The sequence below is a fragment of the Mesocricetus auratus genome, unplaced genomic scaffold (assembly GCF_017639785.1).
Source record: "Mesocricetus auratus isolate SY011 unplaced genomic scaffold, BCM_Maur_2.0 Super-Scaffold_100003, whole genome shotgun sequence".
Classification (NCBI taxonomy): domain Eukaryota; kingdom Metazoa; phylum Chordata; class Mammalia; order Rodentia; family Cricetidae; genus Mesocricetus; species Mesocricetus auratus.
Window position 1 is genome coordinate 116,806,514 of NW_024429188.1, and position 25,370 is coordinate 116,831,883.

Consider the following 25,370-nt stretch of genomic DNA (forward strand, 5'->3'; position numbering starts at 1 on the left):
TGGGAATGAACTTGGCCATCTGAATGTGGGCGACAGTTATGTGGCTTGATCTGTTCAGGGTGGTTGGCAGAGGTACCACGACTTATCCTGGGTGCATGAACTAACTTTTTAGAACCTATTCCTTATGGTGATGGTGGGATACCTTGCTCAGCCTTGATACAGAGGGGAGGGGCTTCATCCTGCCTCAACTTGGTATGCCAGACTTTCTGGACTCCCCAAGGAAGGCCTTAGCTCCTCTGAGGAGTGGATGGGGATGAGGTGGGGGTATAAAGGGAGGGAAGGGGACTGGGATTGGTATGTAAAATAAAAAATAATAAATGGCTTATTACAAAGCATAAAAATCCTCAAAAAACAAGCAACAATAGGTAAGTCTTTGATCTTTTAAAAAAGTATATACAGATAACTTATTTGTAGAAATAATCACAAATTCCTGTGAAAACTATTATAAGGATGAGTTGAATATTAATTGTTCATGTACCAGATGGATAAAGACTGAGATATGTAAATATTGATGATGAGCCACAAGTCAAACGCATATGGATGGATGCATGACAATGTAGATGGAGTATGATGTCGAATCTACCTGATAATGTAGGTTATGCAGAAAACAGGAGGATGACTGCTCAAATCTTAGTTTCATGAGAGGAATTCATTGAACCTATTCTTCTCGAGTATGAGTACATGAGTAATATCATTTACATCTTAGCTTTTATCTCTTCTTTATTTTTGATACCTTCCTTCAACCTATCTATGTATCAAACAATTACTTTTCTCTAACATCCACATTTTTTCTTCTTTGAAGTACTCCATTAGATAAAGTCTTTGTGTTTGGTCTCAGCACCATTTCTCTTCTATTCCCTTAATTATATTAGATACATAATAGAAATATAATAGCTTTGTGTGTTTCAGTTTTTGTTTTATCTACTACATTTAGCATCTCAACAGCAGGAATCATATTATTCATTTGGGTGTACTAAAAATCCAGCAAAAGGGATCAGAAAAGTAATTGTTGAATTAAATAAAGAAATGAAACTGTCAAGATGTTCTTTCTCCAAAACGATGTTTTATTTCATCAGTCTGCAGGGTTTTAGCATTAATCTGGTTTAAAGCATTGTGATGCCTTTCTTAAAACTTTCCTATCAAATATACTTTAGCCACTCTTAGCCTCACTGCACTCCCACATCACAGATTGTATTTTTATTGCTCTCTGGGATATGAGAAGACAGTTATCACCTTATATCTGTTGCACATGTTGTCCTACCCCACACTGGGAAATTTTTTCAAGTTGATCCAGTTCTGGGAGCAGAGTCAGGCCCCTTAAATTACAACTCAATGTTCACTGTTCTCCTGGTGCTAATTGTATTAGAGTTGAAAGTCAAAGATTTAAAACAGAGAAACAGAAAGTTGAAATTAACAATCCAAACACTGTGCTTGGACAAATGTGAGAGTAATGCTGACTCATATGCCATTCTAAACCACTTGGTAGTGGTTTATGGAGGGTCATGGAGAAAATACTATAGAATGACTACAGTGATAACACGTTTTTAGATAATGCATTGTGATGAAATCCACATAGTATGAATTACTCTATTCACTCCAGCTACATAGAGTGTATTCACAATGTTGAATCACCTCCATTTCTTTCCCAGATATTTCATCTTCCCAAAGTAAAACCCCATTTAGCAGTAAGCAGTTTTCCCCATTACTCTTACCCATTAAATAGCAATAATCAGTGTTTTCTCTTTGCATTAAACATCAACCTGACTTTGGTAAGTTACCAAATATTCCACAGAGTAAAAACCTGTTTTTAAACAGGATCACATCAGCTTCATTAGAACACAATTTGAGAATGCTGCTGGAGAGGGATAGTAATCAGGGTTCTGAAAGACCTTGAAACCAGGTAATATAAAATAATACTTGAGGACACTGGAAATAGAATTTTCAAAGGTTCATTTTACGATAGGAAGTACTTTTAAGGTGCAAGAAAATGAATCAAGTCCATCATAATCATGACCAATTGCATGCAGAATGTTTTAAGTAGGAACATTGTCTTTCTTGCTATATTTATCCACAACAAACCTGAGTAGCTAACACTCAGAGATGGTAAATAGGCAGTTATTGTCCTTCTAAAATGAAGGTTGCTTTAGAAAAGTTGGAAGTCGTTTCTGTGCCTCACTTACCAGCTCACTGATATTGGCATCCAAATTTATTAAATCTTTCAAGTGAGATGATGCTGTAACATACACAATAGCAGAGGCATGAGCTGATTGTGTTTATCAAAACATCTCTTACAAGTACATTCCCAGGTGACAAAAAGAAGTGTCACACTTAACTTACAGACAAACTACCTATTCCATACCAAGATATCAGGTGTAACAAAAAGATAATAGTTTGGACACTTTGGAATTTCTAAGAGCAGAATGTAAGAATTGAACTTTTAATTGATTGACAGACCATCAATTAAAGGTACAAAAAAAGATTGGGTCAAAGTATACAAGGAAACATCAAAAGCATTTCTATGGAATTTAGAAGAAAATAAGCAGAGCTGCTTTAGAGATAATTAAGGATTGTGTGACTGTGTATTTAAAAACTCTAAAAGAAAATGATAAACTAATAGAAAATTTCTAAATCCTCATAAAATGAAAATACTTTAAAATCACATTTCAAAAAATAACCAAGACTTTGTAAATTGATAATGCCAAAATATTATTGAAGTAAGTGGAAGAAGAAACAAATGCAAGAATTTTGCATATTAACGAATATTAGAAAGATAAAATAGAACTTTCAAATATGGCCTATATACTCAATGAAATGTCAATCACTGTAAATGATTTTTCAGGATACTATTATAAGTTGATTCTAAAACTTATTTAGAAGTATAAGGGGCTAACAACCCCTTATACTTCTAAATAACAACTAAACGATCCTGAAAAATAAGTAAAACAGATGAAGGACTTCTATCACCACATATCAAGCCTGTCATAAAAATATTATAGAATTATTTACCATGAAAAGGAAGATTGACTTAAATATTTGAAGCAAACCAGTGCGCTTCAGTGCATTGACACACTAACAAGAAAACACAAACATATAAATGACACAAAACGGAATTTGAAAAACTATAACTTTTCCACTAAATTTTTTCAGAAGGCTAAAAGTAGTAAAGAAGATTGTAGCATGGCATGGTGCTGCACAGTTTTAATCCCAACACTCAGAGGCAGAAGCAGATGGATCTCTTAGTTCAAGACTAGCCTGATCTACAGAGCAATTCTTAAAACAGCCAGTGCTACACAGAGAAACTCTGTCTCACCAAAAACTGTGGAAATTTCCTTGATGTGGTTCTTGATATATTCTGGAATTGGAAATGTGGCACAGAGGTGTTGGGCTATTCTAGAGATGGTTTAATGATTTAGCATTCTAAATCATCTCTAAGCAGTCATATGAGTTCCCGTTTTTAGACAGATTGTCCTAGCAGATGTTGAGATACTCAAGGAGTCAACTGAGGGATGATAAGAGAAAATTAATCCTTAAAAAGTACAATATAAGCTGGGCATAGTGTACATGCCTTTAATCCTAGAACTCAGGGCAGAGGCAGGCAGATCTCAGTGAGTGCACTGCCAGCCTGGTTTACAGAGTGACTTCCATGGCAACCAGGTTGTTACACAGAGAAACCTTGTCTCAAAGCAAAACAAAAAGCAGTAACAAATGTTTTCTTCGGTGGAAAGGGGAAACAAGATTATAAGATGTTATGAAATTGGGAAATTGAACCTAGGAAACACCTTTACTGAATACCATATTAAAGGTAGAAAATCAGGCGTTCTTTCCACAAGATCAGCAACTACACATTGGTGTGTAACCTTATTTGCTTACTTCTCTACCATTTAACATTGTGTATGAAATCTAGGCAGTATGACAACACAAGAAAACAAGAATCTGTACATAGACGACATGGAAATTGTCATTTCACATGACATAAACATCTATATGTATAATCTGATTAAATCTATGGAAAACTACTCAAATTATACGTCTGGCACAAGAGTTCTAGTGGCTCTGAAAACCTATTTCTCATTGAAACACTTGAAGTTCCAGGAAATGGTCCTGATGGCATACAGAAAATAAGGAATAAATGTGTTCAAGAAAATCTAAAATTTAGTGAGGGAAGCAAGAACCCATAATGTTTAAAACAAGAGAGCTATTCCTGCCTACTCCTTTCCTAGCTCAGTGAGACAGAAAGTATGCCAGACCTGTGCAGCCAAGAACTGTCTGGTTCTACTTTTCATTTGGAGAGCTATTTTCTATCAAAGAACAAGATGACAGTATTTTTCACACTAGTCAGTGTTACCTGTTTCTGAAACTGAATTTTGGGAAATTTAGCTTGGAGGTGAGTGTCTGCTTTGTCCTCCCAGCCTCCATATTGCAAATTTGTAGCTCCAAATGCCTTTTATTCTGACCCAAAACCAGAAGCTAATAAGATTTGGCCCACTTTTAGCATTCCTGTAACCAAGACCTCAACTAGTATAATGAAGATGCCTCTCAGACAATAGTGTGCTACTGTATAACAATCAGTTATGGAAAAACCTTAGAACAAAAAATATTAAATCTCTCCCCTAAAAGAGTTAACTTCATTTGCATTAAAGTATGGAAAAATTCAAGTATAAGTATGTATTCACAAAACACTGAAGTTCACGGTGAAAGACAATATGACAGAAATGGAAAGGTTTCTAGGAAATTAGGCTACACTCTAGACCAGCTGGAGAAACAAGAAAAGGAACAATTAGGAGAAATATTGCAGCTAGAACATGTACTTGCATGAGGAGACAAAAGTTAACATCAAATGTCTTCCTAACTGAACCCGACACCTGCCTATTCAACCAGGGACTCTCTTTCTCTGCCCCACCAGCACTGGTATTACATACATACCCTGTATGTCTGAATTTATATGCGAGTTCTATGGATCAAATTTAGTTCGTCATGCTTGCACAGCAAGCACTTTACCAATTGAGCCATCTCCTCTAGAACTTCAACTGTTTTCAAAGAATACTTTCTTAGTTCAACACTGTCATCAGGGGAGAGGAGAGTTGACCTCCAAAAGGGTAATGGATGAAATATATGCCTTTGATTTTTTATATTACATTATTTCCTTAGTCCTTTTCTCCTAGCAATGATACTCACAGTCAAGATTAAGTGATGAAGGACTATATTTTGTCCAGGTTAGATGTTTCATAATTCATTTAATAAAGCTAATCCTTATTCTTTAATCATCCCTTTTATCAGAGAATAATATTCAATACTAGTGACAAGCTTCTTTCCTTTTGCCTGACAAGCACTCACCCATCCTAAAAGTTCAACAAAATAATATGTCAACACAATACAAATCTAGGAATACTTGGATCCCTTTAGGTAAGTGTTGTGACTTTTTCACATCAAAGAAAATTTAGTAGGAACATGAAACCAATAAGACCAGTGGAGTTAAAATTTTCAAGAACAGATAATTAAAGCAAAAAAAAAAAAGCAATGTGCTGTACTCCTGGAAATATCCCAGGTTTCTAATTGACTCTCTTCAGGAGACATTGTATTATAATTTCCAGAAACTAGCTTCAAGAAGGTTTTTTCAATGTTATAAAGAAAATTCATTTTAGGAGTCAGTGAATAATAAGTCTCAAAGGGATCTCAATTGCTTCCCCAGTTCCCTAGTAAACACCTTCAATAAGAGGTCTTTTTGCTACAGAGACAACTCAGAGTCACAGATGCACTCTAATTATTCTTCCAGTTGGATTTAGTTTTTTATAATACCCTCATTAAAAAGATGCAGAGAAAAACTTCAGATTCTAGTAGCAGAGTGATGTTATTTTGTGGACATCACAACATAATAACTCAGAGTCTAGAAAAAACACTATTTAAATTATTGGTTAAACATGATGGAACATGCCTTTAATCCTAGAGCACACAAGAAACAAAAGTAGGCAGACGTCCATGAATTCAATGTCAGTCTGGACTACACAGTGAGTTCTAAGACTGGCAGGTCCACATGGTATGATCTCATCTAAAAATCAAAGACCTTAATAAATCCAGAAAGCATATTTGATAAAATCACTCTCACCTAATTTTAAAAACTGTGAGTAAAATGGGTATAGTAGGAAAGGAATTCAACATAATAAAGACTATTCTTTATTTTATAAAAAAAGGGCTGTTGAATGAGGAGAAACTGAAATCTTTTCCTTAAGATCTGGAATAAGTTAAAAGGTTGTTACTTTCATCAATTTTATTCAACATAAAATACTTTGGGGTAATGCTAACCAAACAAGTGAAAGACCTGTATCACAAGAACTTTGAGTCTTTAAAGAAAGAAATTTAAGAAGACATCAGAAAATGGAAAGATCTCCCATGCTCTTGGATAGGTAAGATCAATATAGTAAAAATAGCAATCCTGACAAAGGCAATCTACAGATTAAATTCAATCCCCATTAAAATACCAGCACAATTCTTCACAGACCTTGAAAGAACAACTTTCAAGGTCTTTCAAGAACAAAGATAAACTTTGTATGAAAAACAAAAGACCCAGGATGGCCAAAACAACCTTATTCAAAAAGCAATAAGTGGAGGCATCACCATCACCATCCCTAACTTCAAGCTCTATTATAGAGCTGTAGTGCAGAACAGTTTGGTATTGGCGCAAAAATAGACAGGTAGACCAATGGAATCAAACTGACCACCCTGATATTATCCCATACATGTATGAACATCTGATCTTTGGCAAAGAAGCAAAAAATATACAATGAAAAAAGGAAAGCATCTGCAAAAAATGGTGCTGGCATAACTGGATGTTGGCATGTAAAAAAACTGCAGATTCATGTCTATTGCCATGCACAAAACTTAAGTCCAAATGGATCAAAGACCTCGACATAAATCCAGCCACACTGGAATATCATAAGAAAAAGTGGGTGGTACCCTTGAACAAATTAGTACAGGAGACCGCTTCCTGAATGTAACACCAGTAGCATAGACAGTGAGGTCAACAATTAATAAATGGGACCTCCTGAAACTGAGAAGTTTTTGTAAGGCAAAGGACACAGTCAACAAGACAAAAAGGCAGCCCACAGAATGGGAAAAGATATTCACTAACCCCACATCTGACAGAGGACTGATATCCAAAATTTACAAAGAACTCAAGAAGCAAATCTCCAAACCACCAAAGGATCCCATTAAAAAGTGGGCTACAGAACTAAATAGAGAATTCTCATTAGAGGAGGCTAAAATGACTGAGAGTCACTTAAGAAAGTGCTCAACATCCCTAGCTATCAGAGAAATGCAAATCAAACAACTCTGAGATACAGTCTCACTCCTGTCAGAATGGCTAAAATTAAAACACCAATGACACTCTATGCTGGAGAGGTTGTAGAGAAAGGGGAACACTCCTCCACTGATGGTGGGAGTGCCAACTCGTACAGCCACTTTGGAAATCAGTATGGAAATTCCTCAGAAAAATGGGAATCAGCCTACCAATAAGACCCAGCAATTCCACTCTTAGGCATATATTCAAAAGATGCACATTCATACAACAAGGAAATCTGTTCCAATATGTTTATAGCAGCATTATTTGTAATAGCCAGAACTTGGAAGCAACCTAGATGCCCCTCAACTGAAGAGTGGATGGAGAAAATGTGGTACATTTACACAGTGGAGTACCATTCAGCAGAAAAAAAATGGAATCCTGAAATTTGCAGGCAAATGGATGGCACTAGAAGAAACCATCCTGAGTGAGGTAACCCAGTCACAAAAAGACAAACATGTTATGTACTCACTCATATATGGATTTTAGACATATATCTGGGGAATGCCAACCTACAATCCCACTGCCAGAGAGTCTGGGAAACAAAACCTTCATCCAGTGACTGATGGAAGCAGAGGCAGACTCCCACAGCTAAACACTGAGCTGAACTCAAGGAACCCAGTGATAGAAAGGGAGGACTGATGAGCAACAGGGTTAAGACTGGGCTAGTTTAACCCCCACAAACAGCTGACCTGAACAAGGGGGAGCTCTTGAATCCCAGACTGGTGGCTGGAAATCCAGCATGGGACTTATCAAGACCCCCTGAATGTAGGTGTCAATGAGGAGGCCTAGGCAGTCTATGGGGCCTTGGGTAGTAGACCAGTATGCATCCCTGGCAGACGAAAGGACTTTGGGTACCCTTCCAACAATGAGAGATGCACTCTCACCCTGGACTCTTGGGGGAGGACCTAGGTCCTGCCCTGGATGAAATGGCAGACTATGGACACCCCCATGGATGGTGTCACCCTCCCTGGGGAAAGGAGGAATTATGGGGGGAGTTGGTGGGAGGGCATGGGAGGAGGTGAGGGAAAGGGAGTGGGACCTGGGATTAACATGTGAAGCAACCTTGTTTCTAATTTAAATTTAAATTTAAAAATAAAAATTTTAAAACAATTGAACACACACACACACAGTGTCTCCTTCTTGAATAATTCCCCTAGAAAGACCCAATTAGCTCTTGAGCTTTTATTTCCAAAAATGAATAAAGATCACCTTAGCAACATCATAAAGTAGTAACTATCAGATTATAGGTTAAAGAGGTATGGTGATATTCAAACCCGGATGGAATCCAAATAAGTTAGATTGTTGTAAGGGACATTTTGCTTATAATTAGAAAATCTGAATATGGAACACAAACTAGAAATGAGTATTAGGTTAAGTTATATGCATTATTTATAAGATAATTCCTTTGTTTTACGGAATTGTGTAATGAAGTCTATCAATAAAAGGGCATAGTATATGTGACTATCTATCAAATCATTTGAGGAGAAATAAACACATACACTTGCATACTTGCCATTCAGCATAGCCCATAGAATAATAGGTTTGTCATACTTAATGAAATCCTACAAAAGTAGATAAGAGGTCACTGACTGAATTGAAGGATTAGAATGAAATTCTAATGCTCAGAGGGAAGAAACTCAACTGTACACTAAGCCCCTTGGTCAGCAGAAGGCACCTTATCGCTTTTTTCAGGGGAAATATCTTAGCAGAGGGCTTATAAAAAGAATAACTGACCTCCAAGCCCAGGTCGCAGCCGGTTATCATAACCATCCAGAAGCCGATCCAAGATTCTAGTGAAAATTGTGATGTTATCAGTGCTGTCATCAGGAATATCTGGAGCATGCTTGGGAGAGAGTCTGCAAAGGAAAATAAGAGTTCTTAATAGGCAACAATTACATGACTAACCATTTGAATTCTGGAAGATTTCACTAAATAGACAAGACAATTTTAATAGCTGTACATCCTGACCCACAGAGCAAGCAATTTCTATTTGCTTGAATAATTGCCTGTGTAGGAAGAGAAAAGTACTCAACACTTGCAGTCTTCCTTCTACATTTGCCTGAAGTTTGCCAGGTACATGATCCAGTCTCATTTCAGCAGCAGACAAACAAGCAGAAATCCTGGACACAATATTGCTGGGAATAGTACCTGGCAGACATTTGATCGCTCAAACTAAAGATAAATGTTGTTATTGAGAACTTACCTCCAGTCTAGACCAGACACTTGATCACAAAAGAACAGAGTCATAAAACCTGGGACCAGGTTCAGGCCCCAACATATGAACACAGAAATCAAAATCAGTAGTAGTTTAGAAAATGCAGAGTGTCTCTTCTTTCTCATACATGTAGAAACAAGCAGAGAGAATAACCCAAATTTCCTCATAGTCATCACTAACAGAGGCAGTGATAAGACAATAATCGAAAACTCTCTAATTTTCTACTCCATCCTATTTCTTTGATTTGGATGCCTTCTGAAAGTTCTTCTTAGTACCAATGTGCTTTCCCAAACACTATGATAGGTCTTTTTACTCTACACATGAAGACACTGGCGTTATTAGACAAAACAAGGATTTTTCTTTTGTTTGTTGTTGTGCTTGTTTTTCCTAATCACTAAATAATATTGTATTATGTAAATGTACCATATTTTCCTTATCCATTAATCATATAATGAGAATTTAGGCCTTTTTCAGTTGTTGGCTACTGTAAGTAGAAAAGCAATAAACATTGATGAGCAGTGGTCATCGTTATAGTGTGAAATGGAGTCTTAAAGTGTATGCCCAAGAGTGATTTAACTGGATCACGTGGTGCATCTACTTCTAGCTTTTTGAGGAACCTCCATAGTGATTTCAATATTATATCCACAGTGGCTGAAGCAGTCTTTACTCCCACAAATAGTGAATAAGTGTTCCTCTTTCCTCACATTCTTGCAAGTATCTGCTTTCATTTAAGTTATCTGATCTTGGCCATACTAACTGGGGTAAGGTGAAATCTCAAAGCAATTTTATTTTGCATTTCCCTGATGTAGGATGTCCTTCTTTATTTTGTGAATATGTGCTGCTTTTATTGGTTGATGAATAAAGCTGTTTTGGCCTATGGCAGGTCAGACTATACCTAGGTGGGAAATTCAAACAAAGATACAGAGAGGAAAAAGGCAGAGTCTGAGAGATGCCATGTAGCTGCTGAAGGAGTTAGAAGCCAGAACATTACTGGTAAGCCACAGACATGTGCTGATATATAGATTAGTATAAATGGGTTAATTTGATTGTGAGAGATAGTCAGTAATATGCCTGAGTCATTGGTCAAACAATTATAATTAATATTAAGCCTCTGAGAATTTATTCAGGAACTGGTAGGCAGGAGAGAAACTTCCATTTACATTTCCCTGATTGTTAAGGATGCTAATATTTTTTTTAATTTTCATCCATTTGTATTTCATCTGTTGAGAATTCTCTGTTCAGTTTTATAACCTATTTTTAATTGGGTTTGTTTTGTTAATGCATCTTGTAACCCTTAACAGAGTAGCTTATATTTTCTATAGATAGCTATTAATACAACTGCTTAGGGTACAGAGGATAAAAGACTATAGATTTTACAGCCCTAAATGGGTCATCTGTATCACATTCCCTCCTCCAAAGGTTTCAAGATCATTGTGGAAGAGGGGGCATAAGGATTATAAGAACTAGAGATGGTGGTTGACAAGGAAATGTTGTTTGAACTCACAGCATGCAAATGTGTGACAGCTCAATACAAAACAAATCCCAGCATGGAGCAGGGAGTTTAGTGTGACATTCTACCCCAGCTTGAGGAACTACTGGTATTTGGTGACTGATGAGAGGAGAGCCAATTTTCTTTAAGAATGATATCCCTGATAGGTCAATGATGCTCCAGTGGAAGACCACATATTCAGGAATAAATGGTCATTGCAGATTGGATTCAATGGTTTTAAAAATAAAAAAGAAAGGGAGGAGGACACAAGATTAGATATATACAGAAGAGAGGAGTGGATCTGAAAGGAGCTGAAGTAGGATGTGAGTAGAGTCAAGATATATTGCCCAAGATTCTTTATACATACATACATACATACATACATACATACATACATTTTAGAAACACTTTTATTTACATATCAATCCCCCATTACTTCACCCTCACATCCTCCTATGCTTCTCAACAACCCTGCAACCCACCCCTCAACCACTCACCAGAGATAGTGAGTCCTTCCATGGGGGGACCTTCAAAGTACTTCACAACATTTGGGGAAGGACCCAGGTTTTCCTTCCCGTATCTGAGATGCAATGATATCCCTCCATAGGGAATGGGCTCCCCAAGTCCATTTGTGCTCTAGAGATAAACACTGGGTCCACTGTTAGAGGTCCTATAGAATGCCCTGGCCTCCTAGCTGACACCAACATTCAGAGGGCTTGGTTCAGTCTAATGCTGGTTCTCCAGCTTTACGTCTAGGGTCTCTATACTCTCACTAGGTCAGGTCAACTGTTTCTGCATGTTTCTTCAGTACCATCTTGGCTCTTTGCTTAGCCCTCCTCCCTATCCACAACTGGATTCCAGGAATGTGGCTCAGTGTTTAGCTGTGGGTGCCTGTTTCTGCTTCCATCAGCTACTGGATGAAGGCTCTAGGAATGGCAACCAAGGTAGTCATCAATCTCATTATAGGGGAAGGGCATCAAAGGCAGCCTCTCTAACATTGCCTAGATTCTTAGTTGGAGTCATTCCTGTAGATCCCCTAACATTTCTCCTGTACCAGACCTCTCTCCAAACCTATACTGGCTCCCTCTGTCAAAACATCTCCTTTCATGCCCTCCTCTATTCCTCCCCTGTCTCAGTCCTACTGTTCTCATCCCCCTTCCCCTTCTCCCCTTCCCACCTTCCTCCCCACCCCTGCTCCCAATTTGCTCAGGGGTTATTGTCCCCTTCCCTTCTTTGGGGAATCATGTGCTCTTCTCTTGGGGTCCTCTTTGTTTCCTAGTTTCTCTGGTGGTGTGGATTATAGGCTGATAGTCCTTTGTTCTAGGTTTAATATCCATATATGAGTGAGTATATGCCCTGGTGTCTTTCTGTGATTGGGTTACCTCAATCAGGATGTTTTCTTACAGTTCCATCAACTTGCCTGTGAATTTCAAGATTTCATTGTTTTTTGCCACTGAATAATATTCCATTGTGTAAATGTACCATGTTTTCTTGATCCATTCTTCAGTTGAAGGGCATCTAGGTTGCTTCCAGGTTCTGGTAATTACAAACAACGCTGCTATGAACATAGTTGAACAGATGTCCTTGTTGTATGAACGTGCATTCTTTGGGTATATGCCCAAGAGAGGAATTACTAGATTGGAGGTAGATTGATTCCCATTTTCCTGAGAAACCACCATACTGATTTCCAAAGTGGCTGTAAGAGTTTGCACTCCAACCAGCAATGGAGAAGTGTTCCTCTTTCTCCACATCCTCTCCAGCATAGACTGTCATTGGTGTTTTTGATTTTAGCCATTCAGGCCAGTGTAAGATGGTATCTCAGAGTTGTTTTGATTTGCATTTCCTGATGGCTAAGGATGTTGAGCACTTTATTAAGTGTCTTTCAGTCATTTTAGAATCCTCTATTGAGAATTCTCTATTTAGCTCTGTACCCCACTTTTTAATTGCATTGTTTGGTGACTAGCTTCTTGAATTCATTATATATTTTGGAAATCAGCCCTCTGTCAGATGTGGGGTTGGTGAAGATCTTTTCCCATTCTGTGGGCTGCCTTTTTGTATTGTTGATGGTGTCCTTTACCTTTCAGAAGCTCCTCAGTTTCAGGAGGCCCCATTAATTAATTGTCGATCTCAGTGTCTGTGCTAATGGTATTATGTTCAGGAAGTAGTCTCCTGTACCAATTCGTTCAAGAGTACCTCCTACTTTCTCTTCTGAGAGGTTCAGTGTGGCTAGGTTTATGTTGAAATCTTTGGTCCATTTGGACTTAAGTTTTGTGCATGGAGGTAGATATGGATCTATCTGCAGTTTTCTACATGCCAGCATCCAGTTGTGGCAGCATCATTTGTTCAAGATACTTTCTTTTTTTCATTGTATACTTTTAGCTTCTTTGTCAAAAATCAGGTGTTTATAGGTGTGTGGGTTAATATCATGGTTTTCAATTTGATTCCATTGGTCTACCTGTCTACTATTGTGCCAATACCAAGCTGTTTTTAGGATTATGGCTCTAAAATAGATCTTGAAGTAAGGGATGGTGATGCCTCCAGAAGTTACTTTATTGTACAGGGTTGTTTTGGCTATCCCAGGTTTTTTGTTTTTCCAAATAGAATTGAGTATTGTTCTTTTAAGGTTGTGAAGAATTGTGCTTGCATTGTGATGGGGATAGCATTGAATCTGTAGATTGCTTTTGGCAAGATTGTCATTTTTACTGTGTTGATCCTACCTATCCAAGAGCATGGGAGATCTTTCCATTTTCTGGTATCTTCTTTAATTTCTTTCTTTAAAGACTTAGAGTTCTTACTATACAGGTGTTTCACTTTTTAGCATTACCCCCAAGATATTATATTGTTTGCGAGTACTGTAAAGTGTGATGTTTCTCTGATTTCCTCCTCAGCCCATTCATTGTCTGTATATAGTAGGGCTACTGATTTTTTTAGTTAATTTTGTATCCTACCAGTTTGCTAAGGTGGTTATCATCTGTAGGAGTTTCCTGGTTGAGTTTTTCAGGTTAGTTATATAAACTATCATATCATCTGCAAATAGTGAAAGTTTGATTTCTTCCTTTCCCGTTTGTAGCCCCTTGATGTCTTGTCTTACTGCTCTAGCTAGACCTTCTAGTACAATATTGAAGAGGTATGGAGAGAGTGGTCTTAATATAGCATCTGTATGTTTATTTAGGGCAAAATAGCCATGACCATAACTCTCCATATCTATCACTGTTGGTTAGATCAAATAAGAAAATGATAATTTTCCATAAAGAATAAAAATTAGCCCATCAACTAACTATCTATTGGTCAAGCAAATTTAATAATTTATTGAGTCCTAAAAACATATTGGTAGTATTTTCAGAGGATTTAGAATCAAATAAGTACAGTGTCAGTTCTGTTACCACCACTTGGTATAGATGGCCAATTTCTTTTTTTATGTGGGAGCTCACAGAGATGGAAGCATTAACTGTCAGGGACCTCCAGCCATCAGTAAGCAAGGCTGTATCACGTACTCATAGAGAAGACGTGACACTAAGACCACCCTGCCACCCCTTCTGACATAAAGCATATTCCAAGTAACAAGCCTGGGGTTTACCAGTCAGTTAAAGATTAGCTTAATTGGAAAAACTACAAGGTCCTCAGAAGATAGGCCTGAGCAGTAGTAAATTGTAATAGATAGGATTGGATTCTACTGTCAGGTTAACAAGCAACATAGGAATTCTTACCCCTGACCTCTTGCCCCTGCAGCTGCAAGCACACCTTCCCCCTTTCCCTCCTCAGTTCTCCTATATAAATCCCCTTTTGATGAAATAAAGTTGTCGCCTTGATCAGAATCCTGTCTTGGCGTCCATTCCTGTATCCCCTGTCCTCCATCTTTCTCCTAGGTATCCACCAGACCCACGTTGAATGTCCTGCAGGTCGGGACATTAACCATGGAACCTGCATGAATCTATACCAGACCCTCTGTATACAGATGCTATATTAAATATGAAACTCTTGGTTGATGGCTAGGGCTTCTTACTGGCTAGCTCTCTCTTATTTATTAACCCATAACTACAAATCTATGTATTTCCACATGACCTTATCTTACCAGAAAATGCCTGGCATGTCCTATCTTCTTAGTATCTATATTGCATCTCTTTGAGGTCTCTCTCGATCCTTCCCCGGAATTCTCCTCGTCTCCTCACTCCACCTATCTTCCTTCATCTATTTACTAAACAGTGTTTTATTCATCAACCGATAAGAGAAACATATATACAGAAGGACATCCCCCATCAACTCCTCTTTTCTGTCTAAATAAAAAGGGTTTTAGCTTTAACATAGTCAAATTATATATAACAAAACAGTTATCAAGTAAGAACTATAGTTAACAATATTTTGCCCATTAACATTTGGCAAGATTTAAAGAAAATATTCTATCATCTATCCTCTCTTTGTGAGTCTAGAGTTTTATATGTAACTTATCTTTTATCATAACTAAGAAGAACATAACCATAACTGTTTTCAACTCCAACAAAGACCACAGAAGGATAATGTATAGACTCTAGAATTGACAGAGACATCTCGCTGCCTAGAGAGTCACCCAAACTTCCTCTGTAATATTGGAGCATCCATCTTCAGCTCATAGGCCATAGGGTGTCTGGCAGACTTCTCTGTAAAGCAGGAAATTTTAAACTGTCCATCTGCATTGGCAGTTTGTCAGTCATTTTTCTCTATGTCCTACAAAATGTCTGGCAGACTCTTCTATGAAGCAGGAATGCTGCAGGATTGTCCTATCTTGTTTGCAAGTTCAGCAGTCACTTTACTGTGAGTCCTGCATGTCTAGTCTATACAGCATGCGGATAAACATTCCAGGAATGAGCAGTTTCTTGCTCAAATGAGTAGTCTTGCCATATTGAAAGCAAATTCCATATTGAGTTTCTTCCATGTTCATCTTCCTTTGTGATATAATTGATATTGCCAGAAGCAATTGTGTCTCAGCATCATAAAAATCCCTAATAAACCATTTTAAATGTCATATTCTGTAGGTCTTTGAAAGGTTTGAAGAATATCTATCCATTTGAAATATATCTCTGTATATATAGAAAATATAGCTAACATGATTATAAGTTTTGACTATCATATGCGACTATAATCTGTTTCTAATTATTCATTACTTTTTAAAACAGCTGTAGAAACACAATACCTAAACAGAGAAGAAATATACACATAACAATGTTGACCTTAAATTAGTATCAATAAACCAAAGCCCATACCAATTTATTCATTTTATATCATACTCCCTTTTTTTCTTTAAGAATCAACTCTGTTTAAATGAAAACAAACATTTATAAACAGTATTTGGGAATTTTCAGTCTTATTTCACCTTGTTATGATGAGCTTGGTTGATATTCCTGGGAGGCCTGATCTTTTCTGAACTGAAATTAAAGAGCAATTGATCTGGGGAAGAAGGGAAGTGGGGAGGAGAATTGAGAGGAGGAAAGAAAAGAAAGGCTGCATTTGGGATGAATTATATGAGAGAAGAATAAATAATAAATAAATATTTATTTTGAGAATTTCATGTATGAGTACTGTACTTAAATCATTTATAGTCCCTTCTCCTCCCGACTCCTCCCATGTCCTCTCTATTCCCTTTCAAAATATTGATTATTTTGTTACATAAAATATGATATACGTATGTACATATATATTCTGCTAAGTCCATTTATTGTTGCTTATATGTGCATGTGTTTAGAGCTAAACACTTAGGATTGGATAACTTGTTGGGGGGACCTCATTCCTTAAGAATACTAACTCTCCCTCTCTCAGCAGCTACTAATTGTCTGTAGCTCTCTACTTATGAATACGGCCTTGTGAGACATTCCCCATCATTGGTGGCATGTCAACTGCATGATAAAATAATATTCCTTGCTGCTAGGTGGTGGTGGCAAACGCCTTTAATCCTAGCACTCAGGAAATTGAGAGAGGCAGATATCTGAGTTCGAGGCCAGCCTGATATACAGAGCTAGTTCCAGGACAGACTCCAAAGCTACAAAGTAACCTTGTCTCAAAATAATAATAATAATAATAATAATAATAATAATAATAATAATAATAATAATCCTTACCTTGGAAAGTTTGGAGGTTGAGTAAATAACTTTGCAAATGAAGACAGGTTTTAATTTCTACCCCCAAACTTCTAATGATGAAATGAGAAGCCTTTATAAAAGTTGTGTACTTTTAGGCTATGAGAAAAAGTTCATGGACGATGTACAGATTAAGTACTGGGTACCAGTACCACCAGTATTAGTTCAACCTCATCAAAGATCTTAGTGTGTTTCCATCCAGGGAAAACAACAAAATCACAGCTGCAGAGTTGCTGATGCAGTTCATACAGCAACCCAAAGAAAAGAGAAATGTACTTCAATAAAAGAATAGCAATTTCCCTAATTATGCATATCTTCTAGAAAAAATAGACTTTTTAAAATATTCTAAAATACTAAGCAGATCATGTCTCTCCACTACACTTAGGCTTCAATAAATCTTGAAGGCTTACCAAATAGAATTCCAGTTCCTTAGCCTGACATTCATAACATTTTATAATACGTTATGAATATGTTTACAGATGAAAATTCCATTACTTTACTTTGGGGTCAGAAATTATACCCAGGTCATTTTATTTCAATTCTCAGTACCCTCAAGGTTTTCATTCTCCAAGAGCAGTCTTCCCTATAAGTGTGAAGTCAAACTAAAGATTCAACCCTAAAAATATTCATTATATATTATTCAGGTGGTAATCAGAAACATCTGAAATCCAATTGCACACATTGTATTATCTTTAAGAAGGTATTTGATAAAGAAATATTGGGTTTTGTCTAGGACATATCTATATAACCTTTATGGTCTTTCAAATTGCTCATATTTTGAAGGTTTTGTACTCAGATGACGATCATATTGAGAAGTGATTGTACACTGAGGATACTAAATTTATTGAATGAATCAATAGTTTATATTGTGTATTACTAGAAATTGGTGTCTAATGGAAGAAGTAGGTCACTAGGAGTATGCCCTTGAAGCCTTTATGTGTGTGTATTCTCTCTCTCCATTTCTCTCTCTATCTCTTATCTCTTTATCTCTGCCTCTCTGTCTCTATGTGTGTGAGTCCCCCACCTTTCTTCCTTCCTAGAAACTATTATATAAGTGGCTTTTCCTATCACCTCCTCCTGCCATAATGCTCTGATTCACTACTTACCAGTACAGAAGAAATAGAGCCAAGTGACCACAGACCAAAATCTTGGAAACTCTGAGGCAAAATAAATAGGTCTGCTCTTAAATTCTTTCCTTTAGTATTTTTTAAAGAGACAAAAAGTGACACATGATCTATCTAAAGAAGACAACTGTTCTTCTTATAAATAGCTATGCAAACTGGAAAATTAGAACACTTTCAGCTTGAGACAAGACCCCTCAATATGTGCCTCACCTGTTCACATTAAGTTGTTTTTCCAAGTTTATTTAAAAATAAAAACCAAATCCTTCAGGCTTTCTTAAGTACTTCAAAGGAATTGCTGCATAAAATCACAAAGACTGGCAAAAATCAATACAGGTTATTTATTCATTATTAAAGCGGTTTCATGAGTCAAATTCAAAGTAAATAAACAAGAATTCAGCTCAAAAGTATGACACCTATTATGAATTTGCTGTTATGATTTGGGTTCACTTTCATTTAAATTACTTTTTTCCATTACACACAAAAAGCTGTATTACTTTTTTCTCCTTGTTTTTGAGCTCTAGAAATGTCGGCATTTGAACCAAATTACAAATTGTGCTTTAGGATTCTGAAAGTGCCCAACTGGTATCTCCAGGAATGAGAAATGGTCAAGAGTAGGCCAGTGTCCTGAAAGACTTAGCTACTCTATTTTATAGTTGATGAAACTGCAGAGTGACAGACTGTGGATACATAATTTCATGAAAGAACACAGGCAGACAGAGATCAACTTCAAATAACTAAGAATCCAAAGTTTACAAAGAAGTCAGAGTTTACTTACTTTAAAACATTGCCATGAGGCAGTGAATAATTTTTCAAGTCTGCTTCTTATATTTTATCTAAATTATTATTCTATCAATGGCACTAATATACAAGGCAATATTCTGACTTTCATAAACCAATCTATAAATGATCTGTAATACTGTTTCTGTTGAGAAGAAATTAATATAAAATAGGAAAGTTACAGTGTTAGAAATATTATCTAGCTTGCTACTATTGACTCTGTACCTGTTACCCACAACTCTGATTATAGAAATAAACTGGACAACAGTTCAAAGCTTTTCAGTCTATCCTAGAGACTAAAATACTCACATTGAAGATTCCTGAAAGTCATTGCCTTAACCAAATGTGACATCAGCAAAACTGACATTATGCAACAAGAAGTCATAGCATCATCTATGGAGCTTGCCTGATCATGGCCTCATATACCCATCTTTGTCCTACATCACAATGATACATTTCCATTTTACAAGGGAAAAATGATCAAATGGCATTTCCTATATCTCTGGGTGCTATAAGAAAACTGCACAGTCTACCTAGTCATGCAACTAAGACAGTAAGAAGTCAAGTTTGAAATATTACTATATATATGCTCAGTTTTATTGTGAAAAACCACACACTCCAAGTGATTGATAGAATTGGGAGCACCACCAGGCCCTGTGAGTTTCAGTTTCAGTAACTCTTTAGCTATATCAACTTTGACAAATCACTTAACCCCCGTCTCCATATTTTATCTGTAAAACAGAATAACAGAATCATCACACTAATGGTTTTGTTTAAGTATTATATACATACAAATATATTTAGAATAGTGTTTCATACATAGTAAAATATAAACTTTAATTATCATAATTATTATGATAGAATAAAAGAACTGTAAATATAAGTATAAATCTCAAATTGAGTTTTCAAAATCTAATTATAGGCCAGAGCTGTTTGGTGAATGCCTGTAATTCCAACATTCAAGAGACTAAGGCAGGAGATCGATCCAATATTGAGATCAGCCTACACTGTACAGGAAGTGTAAAGCCAGCATGGGTTATATGCCAAAATCACAGGATGTTTTGTTTTCTTTAGATTCATTTATAGAAATGAGCCAGGCATAGTGTCACACACATCTAAAATCTCACCACTAGGGAGGCTAAGGCAACAGAATTTTAAGTTGAAAGCCACCCTGGGCTACATTTTAAGACCTTGTCTCAAAACAGACCTCGTTAATTCTAATAAAGTAACCAAAAGTATTAAGTAGTAATCAGCTTAAATCAGCATCTGATAAACCATATTACATCAGGAGAGGATCTGAAAGAAGGGAGAGTTACCATATGCAGATTACAAAGCAAGGAGGAAATTTAAAAGCTGTTAGATAGAAATATAAGGAAATGGTATAGGGTCTTGTAATTGGTAGACATTGTAAGGAAGCAGCTTTCAGATCAGTATAGGAAATAGTTCCACACTGTTTAAGCTATGCTTCGTGCTAGCAATGTAGCTTGTTGATGATTGGAGCATAATGCAGAAGTTACTCCTGCACAAGCCTAGTATGTTAAGCACTGACAGTATCTTAGGTCTCACATTTGGTTCTGAAATTTCATGATTTTACAAGTCAATGCTAAAATTATTAATGTATTGATTCTGTGATTATGACAGCATGGAAATGAAAGGGATTGTTCTTTTCATACATATACCTCAAATTATAATTAATATATTTGTGTCTATAAGTGTCAGTTTATGCTAAGATTAAAAAACTGAGAAAAACGTTTTTTATTATTTTTAAATTGTATGTATGCATGTGTGTCTGCATGGAGTTATGTGTCAGATTCTCTAGAGATGAAATTACAAGCGATTGTAGGTCTCTGGATGTGGATGATGGGAACTGAACTCAGATTCTCTGTAAGAGCAATATACACTCTTAACCTCTGAGATCTCTCTCTAGCCATGAGAATGGATGTTTCAGGATGAATACCTTTATATGTTTGGTACAATGACAACAAGACAGGCTATGTTATGTAACAAGAAATAATGAACTCCCCACCATTTTATTTTCAACTTAAAATATCAGCCATTACCATTATCACTGCCATATAACCACATTTTGTTTTTTGGATTTTTGAGACAGAGTTTCTCTGTGTAACCACCTTAGCTGTCCTGGAACTCACTCTTTAGACCAGGCTGGCCTTGAACTCACAGAGATCTGCCTGCCTCTGCCTTCAGAGCACTTGGATTAAAGGCATGTTCCACCATCACCTCTCGTTACCATATAATCGTGATGCAGAAAATATATGTAAATATATAGTATCACATCTCTTTACATCACACTTTCTAATGCATATTGAACTGTGCAACTATGAGTCTTAGTCCCCAGTGTTTTTAATTTAGGCAACTGGATACAGTTTTTGAGAAAGGCCATGTAGACAACTTTTGATCTTCCTGCTCCCGCCTCCCAAATGCTGATATTACAGGCATGCACCACCAGACACAGGACCAGATATATTTTTGTTTCCTTTTTCTTTCTTCCCAGAATTCTGGCATGTGATAACTACATTAATAAGGCTCCTTGGCCCCCAGAATTCAGTTTAGTGCATCCAGCCTGGGTAAAAAGCCATATAAAGAAAGTTAAATTTTAGCTTACAATTACTGGGCTTTTAAATGTCCTTAGGTTCCTTCTTTCTCTCAACTAAAGATCTCCATAACTCACTAGAAAACATACCTTATATGATCTGTCATCTACTTGCTCTGATTTCTTCATCTATTCCTTGTGGCTTCTTTATACCTATTCTACAGTAAGTCATTTTGAAAATTTACCCTATTCAAATAGTCTCCAGTGAAATACCTTATTTGTATCATTTGAGAGCTGTACTGACTCAGCAAACTGCAAAACCTCGATATAACATTCATTTGGTAATTATTTACTAGTTGGGAATGTGCCTGTTGAACCTTTAGTGAACTATTACTGATAGTCGATCATTTTTACCCAGAAAAGTATACTTACATGGTGGTTACACTTAACATTATTTATGTATCTAGTTCTAATTTGTTGATGACCAAAATATTAAATCAGAAAATTGAAGTAGTGAACTGTATTTGTTACTTGAATATGAACTTTTTTCTGTAGCTTTGCCTGAAAAATATAGCCGTAAAAGTGTTGTATAAAACTATTCCAGGCAGACATGAATAAACATCTACTGACTTCATATAAGGAACTGAAATCAAACCAAAGTATGGATATCACCCAAGTCTAACTTGATGAGCTAATGAATTTTATGGAAGTTACTTACAAAGTGACATCACCAAAAGCCCATCCCAGTGTGGGTGACAGTTCATAAAAGCTGGAAACTTGGAGTGAACTCCTCAACCTGCAGGTAACTGAACAGGTTAGGTATTGTCCTGTCCAGGTACTTCAATTTGCCTGAGCCTTTTCCAGCCAGTTCAGCTAGTCTTTGGTTCTTCCAGACATTTTCACTTGTCTAAGAGTGTCTCCAAGCAGTCTATAGACTGAAGAAGCTGATATCCAACAAATTATCAGAGAACTGTGCTCAAGACTTGACTTTACTATTAACTTAGAATATTTTTTTCTTTTTGGCCTTAATCAGTTTGATTATAAAAGGTAAGATTAAATCAGGTGTTGTAGTATGTAGGTTTTTCAACAGCTGCCCTACTAAAGCTCTAGGATCTGGTATTCCTGACTATATTGTTAGCTCCTAGAAAACACTAACTGTCTTCCCAAAGTATTCCTTACATTACAATGATCTGGAGCTTCTGATCAAACACAAATTGTTAGGCAGTGTCTTCTGAGTTCCCATATTAAAACCTTCTGTAAAGCACACAATCTGACTTGCAAACAGCAAACAGTGAAAATTAATGATATTAACATTTGATTTGAATTAAGCACTAGTCAATAGACCATTGTTGATCATCAAAGCTTCTAGAATATCCAGCATAGGAGATTTAATTAAATAAATGACACAGTGATACAGAAAATAGATAATTAAGAGGATACGAAAACAAAAGAATTCAATGGCTCTTTTAAGTATGAGAACTGTCAAAATACAGCATATATTTTAGATTGAGTTAGTTCACAGCTGACCTGACAAGGGTTAGCTCTTGAATTCCAGACAGATGGCTGGGAATCCAGCATGGGACTGATCAAGAACCCCTGAATGTGGGTGTCAGTGAGGAGGCCTAGGCAATCTATGGGGCCTTGGATAGTAGATCAGTATTTATCCCTGGTATACGAATGGACTTTGGGTGCCCATCCAACAACGAGAGACACACTCTCACCCTGGATTCTTGGGGGAGGGTCTAGGCCCCGGCCTGGATGAAATAACAGACTATGGATACCTCCATGGAGTGCCCCACCCTCCCTGGGGAAATGAGGGGGTATTGGGGGCATTGGTGGGAGGGCGTGGGAGGAGGTAAGGGGAAGGGAGAGGGACCTGGGATTGACATGTGAAGCAGCCTTGTTTCTAATTTAAATTTAAATTTAAAAATAAAAATTAAAAAATTGAGTCAATTCATTTATTTATAGTAAATGTGAAGAGTGCCAAACTTAATATCCAGAGTCAAATCTTTAGTAATCTCATCCATACAAAACATGAATTATTTTTAACTTGAAAGAGAATAAATAAGAAAAGGTCTCTAATTCAAGAGATATGCAGTAAATTTGCACTTGCTGTAAAACCAAACACTTTACTCTGCTGTTTCAAGATTTCTTTTCCTCCTGTTTAACATAATAGCTAAAATTCTTGAATATTGTTTTTCCAAGCTCAAGCAGGATGTTAGAAAACAATGTAAACAGGAAAGGTGACAAACTAAGCATAAAAATAAAAAGCAGCTGTAGAAGAAATATAATGTTATTTCTGAGAACAAAATTTTACCAAGAAAATGAACTAGTCTGTTTAAAATCTTTAAGATGAAAGGAAAATAGGTAATGCATTTTTGAAACTTGATCTTCTAAGTGAAAGTGTAAAAGCTTCAAGGCTCTAAGAGGTAAGGTTTATTTTTTCCTTTATAATATCTACCTTATTGAGAATACCTATCGTAGCTCAGGGAAATCAAATTCAAGACATTAATAGACAGAATTGGTTTTATTTTCCACATTGGGACCATGAATATACCAAAATACCAAGAATACACGTCCAGTCCTTTATCCCTCAACCCCAGAGATTACTGTAAAATGCTGATAAAAGAGACAGAATATATTAGAATAATCATCTTCACAATAGAACAAATTCTATTTTGAAGAATACTGGACAAATAGTCAAATGTAAAAAAAATTAGAGGGGCAATATCAAGGAATAAAATAGCTGTAACTCAGCATCAGAAATATAAATATTTATATGTGGGATCCAGATTTTTAAAAAGATACATGAAAACAAAAGAGATTCCATACATGAAGAGTAAAGAACTGGTAAGAAGAAATGTAAAAGAGTAAGAGAGGGCAATGGAGGTGAGTATAAGGAAAATATATACATGACTAATAATGTCATAAATAATACCTTTAAATATATGCTAATAAAAATGTAAAGTAAAAAAAACAAAAAAATCATTATTTAAATAATTGTTTCCAATAAAACAATATTATGATAATACTAAGGTATTCTAAGCCTAAGAGAGTCATGTCTAACAGTGATAGTCCACAGATAAGAGTTTGGTGTGTATCAGGAAACATCAGGAAAAAAGGAATATAAGATTGTAAGATCCCAAATACTAGGAAGTCTGTTGAGAAACAGTCTACCCTAGAAATGGCTATATAAACAAGACCAAAATAGCAGTGTCAATGGACATGATAATTCAGGAGAGGGGAATCTCAGAGGGTCATATTCCTGAGCAAAATACTACGAGGTAACTGAAGATTGCTGGGAGAGAGAGAGTTAGCCTCCCCCAGGAATGATTCCTCTAATTAGGTATCCAATACAAAAAGGTTAGGACTGAAGCCATATACAAACAAACAATAAAAATAGACTAAGCAGGATTATTTAAATGCTAGTACACACACACACACACACACACACACATACACATACACACACACACACACACACATACACACGCAATAGGGAATAATAGACTGTCAACTTGAGAGAGGGATATAAAAGGAGTTGGAGTGAAGGAACTTGAGAAAGACTGGAAAGGAGAAAGTGATAAAATTAGATTTTAATTAAAACATTTTAAAATGAAAATAAAACAAACATTTTATATAACTAGGAGTAAATTAATAAACCTGAAAAAGGAAGGTAAAGAATGTCAACAAGGTGAGTAAAGGCCTTATAACTGTTTATCAGTTCTGATTTTACACTCAAGAAAAAAGTGGAATTAAATTCTTTAAATA

General features: G+C 36.4%; 1 protein-coding gene across 7 annotated transcripts in view; it reads right to left on the reverse strand.

Annotated features, from left to right (window-relative positions):
- The window catches only part of Gabra3 (gamma-aminobutyric acid type A receptor subunit alpha3), a 172,789-nt gene that overhangs the window by 86,457 nt on the left and 60,962 nt on the right, over positions 1 to 25,370 (reverse strand). For all 7 annotated transcript variants that reach the window (XM_040744730.1, XM_040744731.1, XM_040744734.1 and 4 more), the window contains one exon: positions 9,071 to 9,192. In XM_040744730.1, coding sequence (XP_040600664.1) covers positions 9,071 to 9,192 — 122 coding nt within the window. The remainder of the gene's footprint in view (positions 1 to 9,070; positions 9,193 to 25,370) is intronic.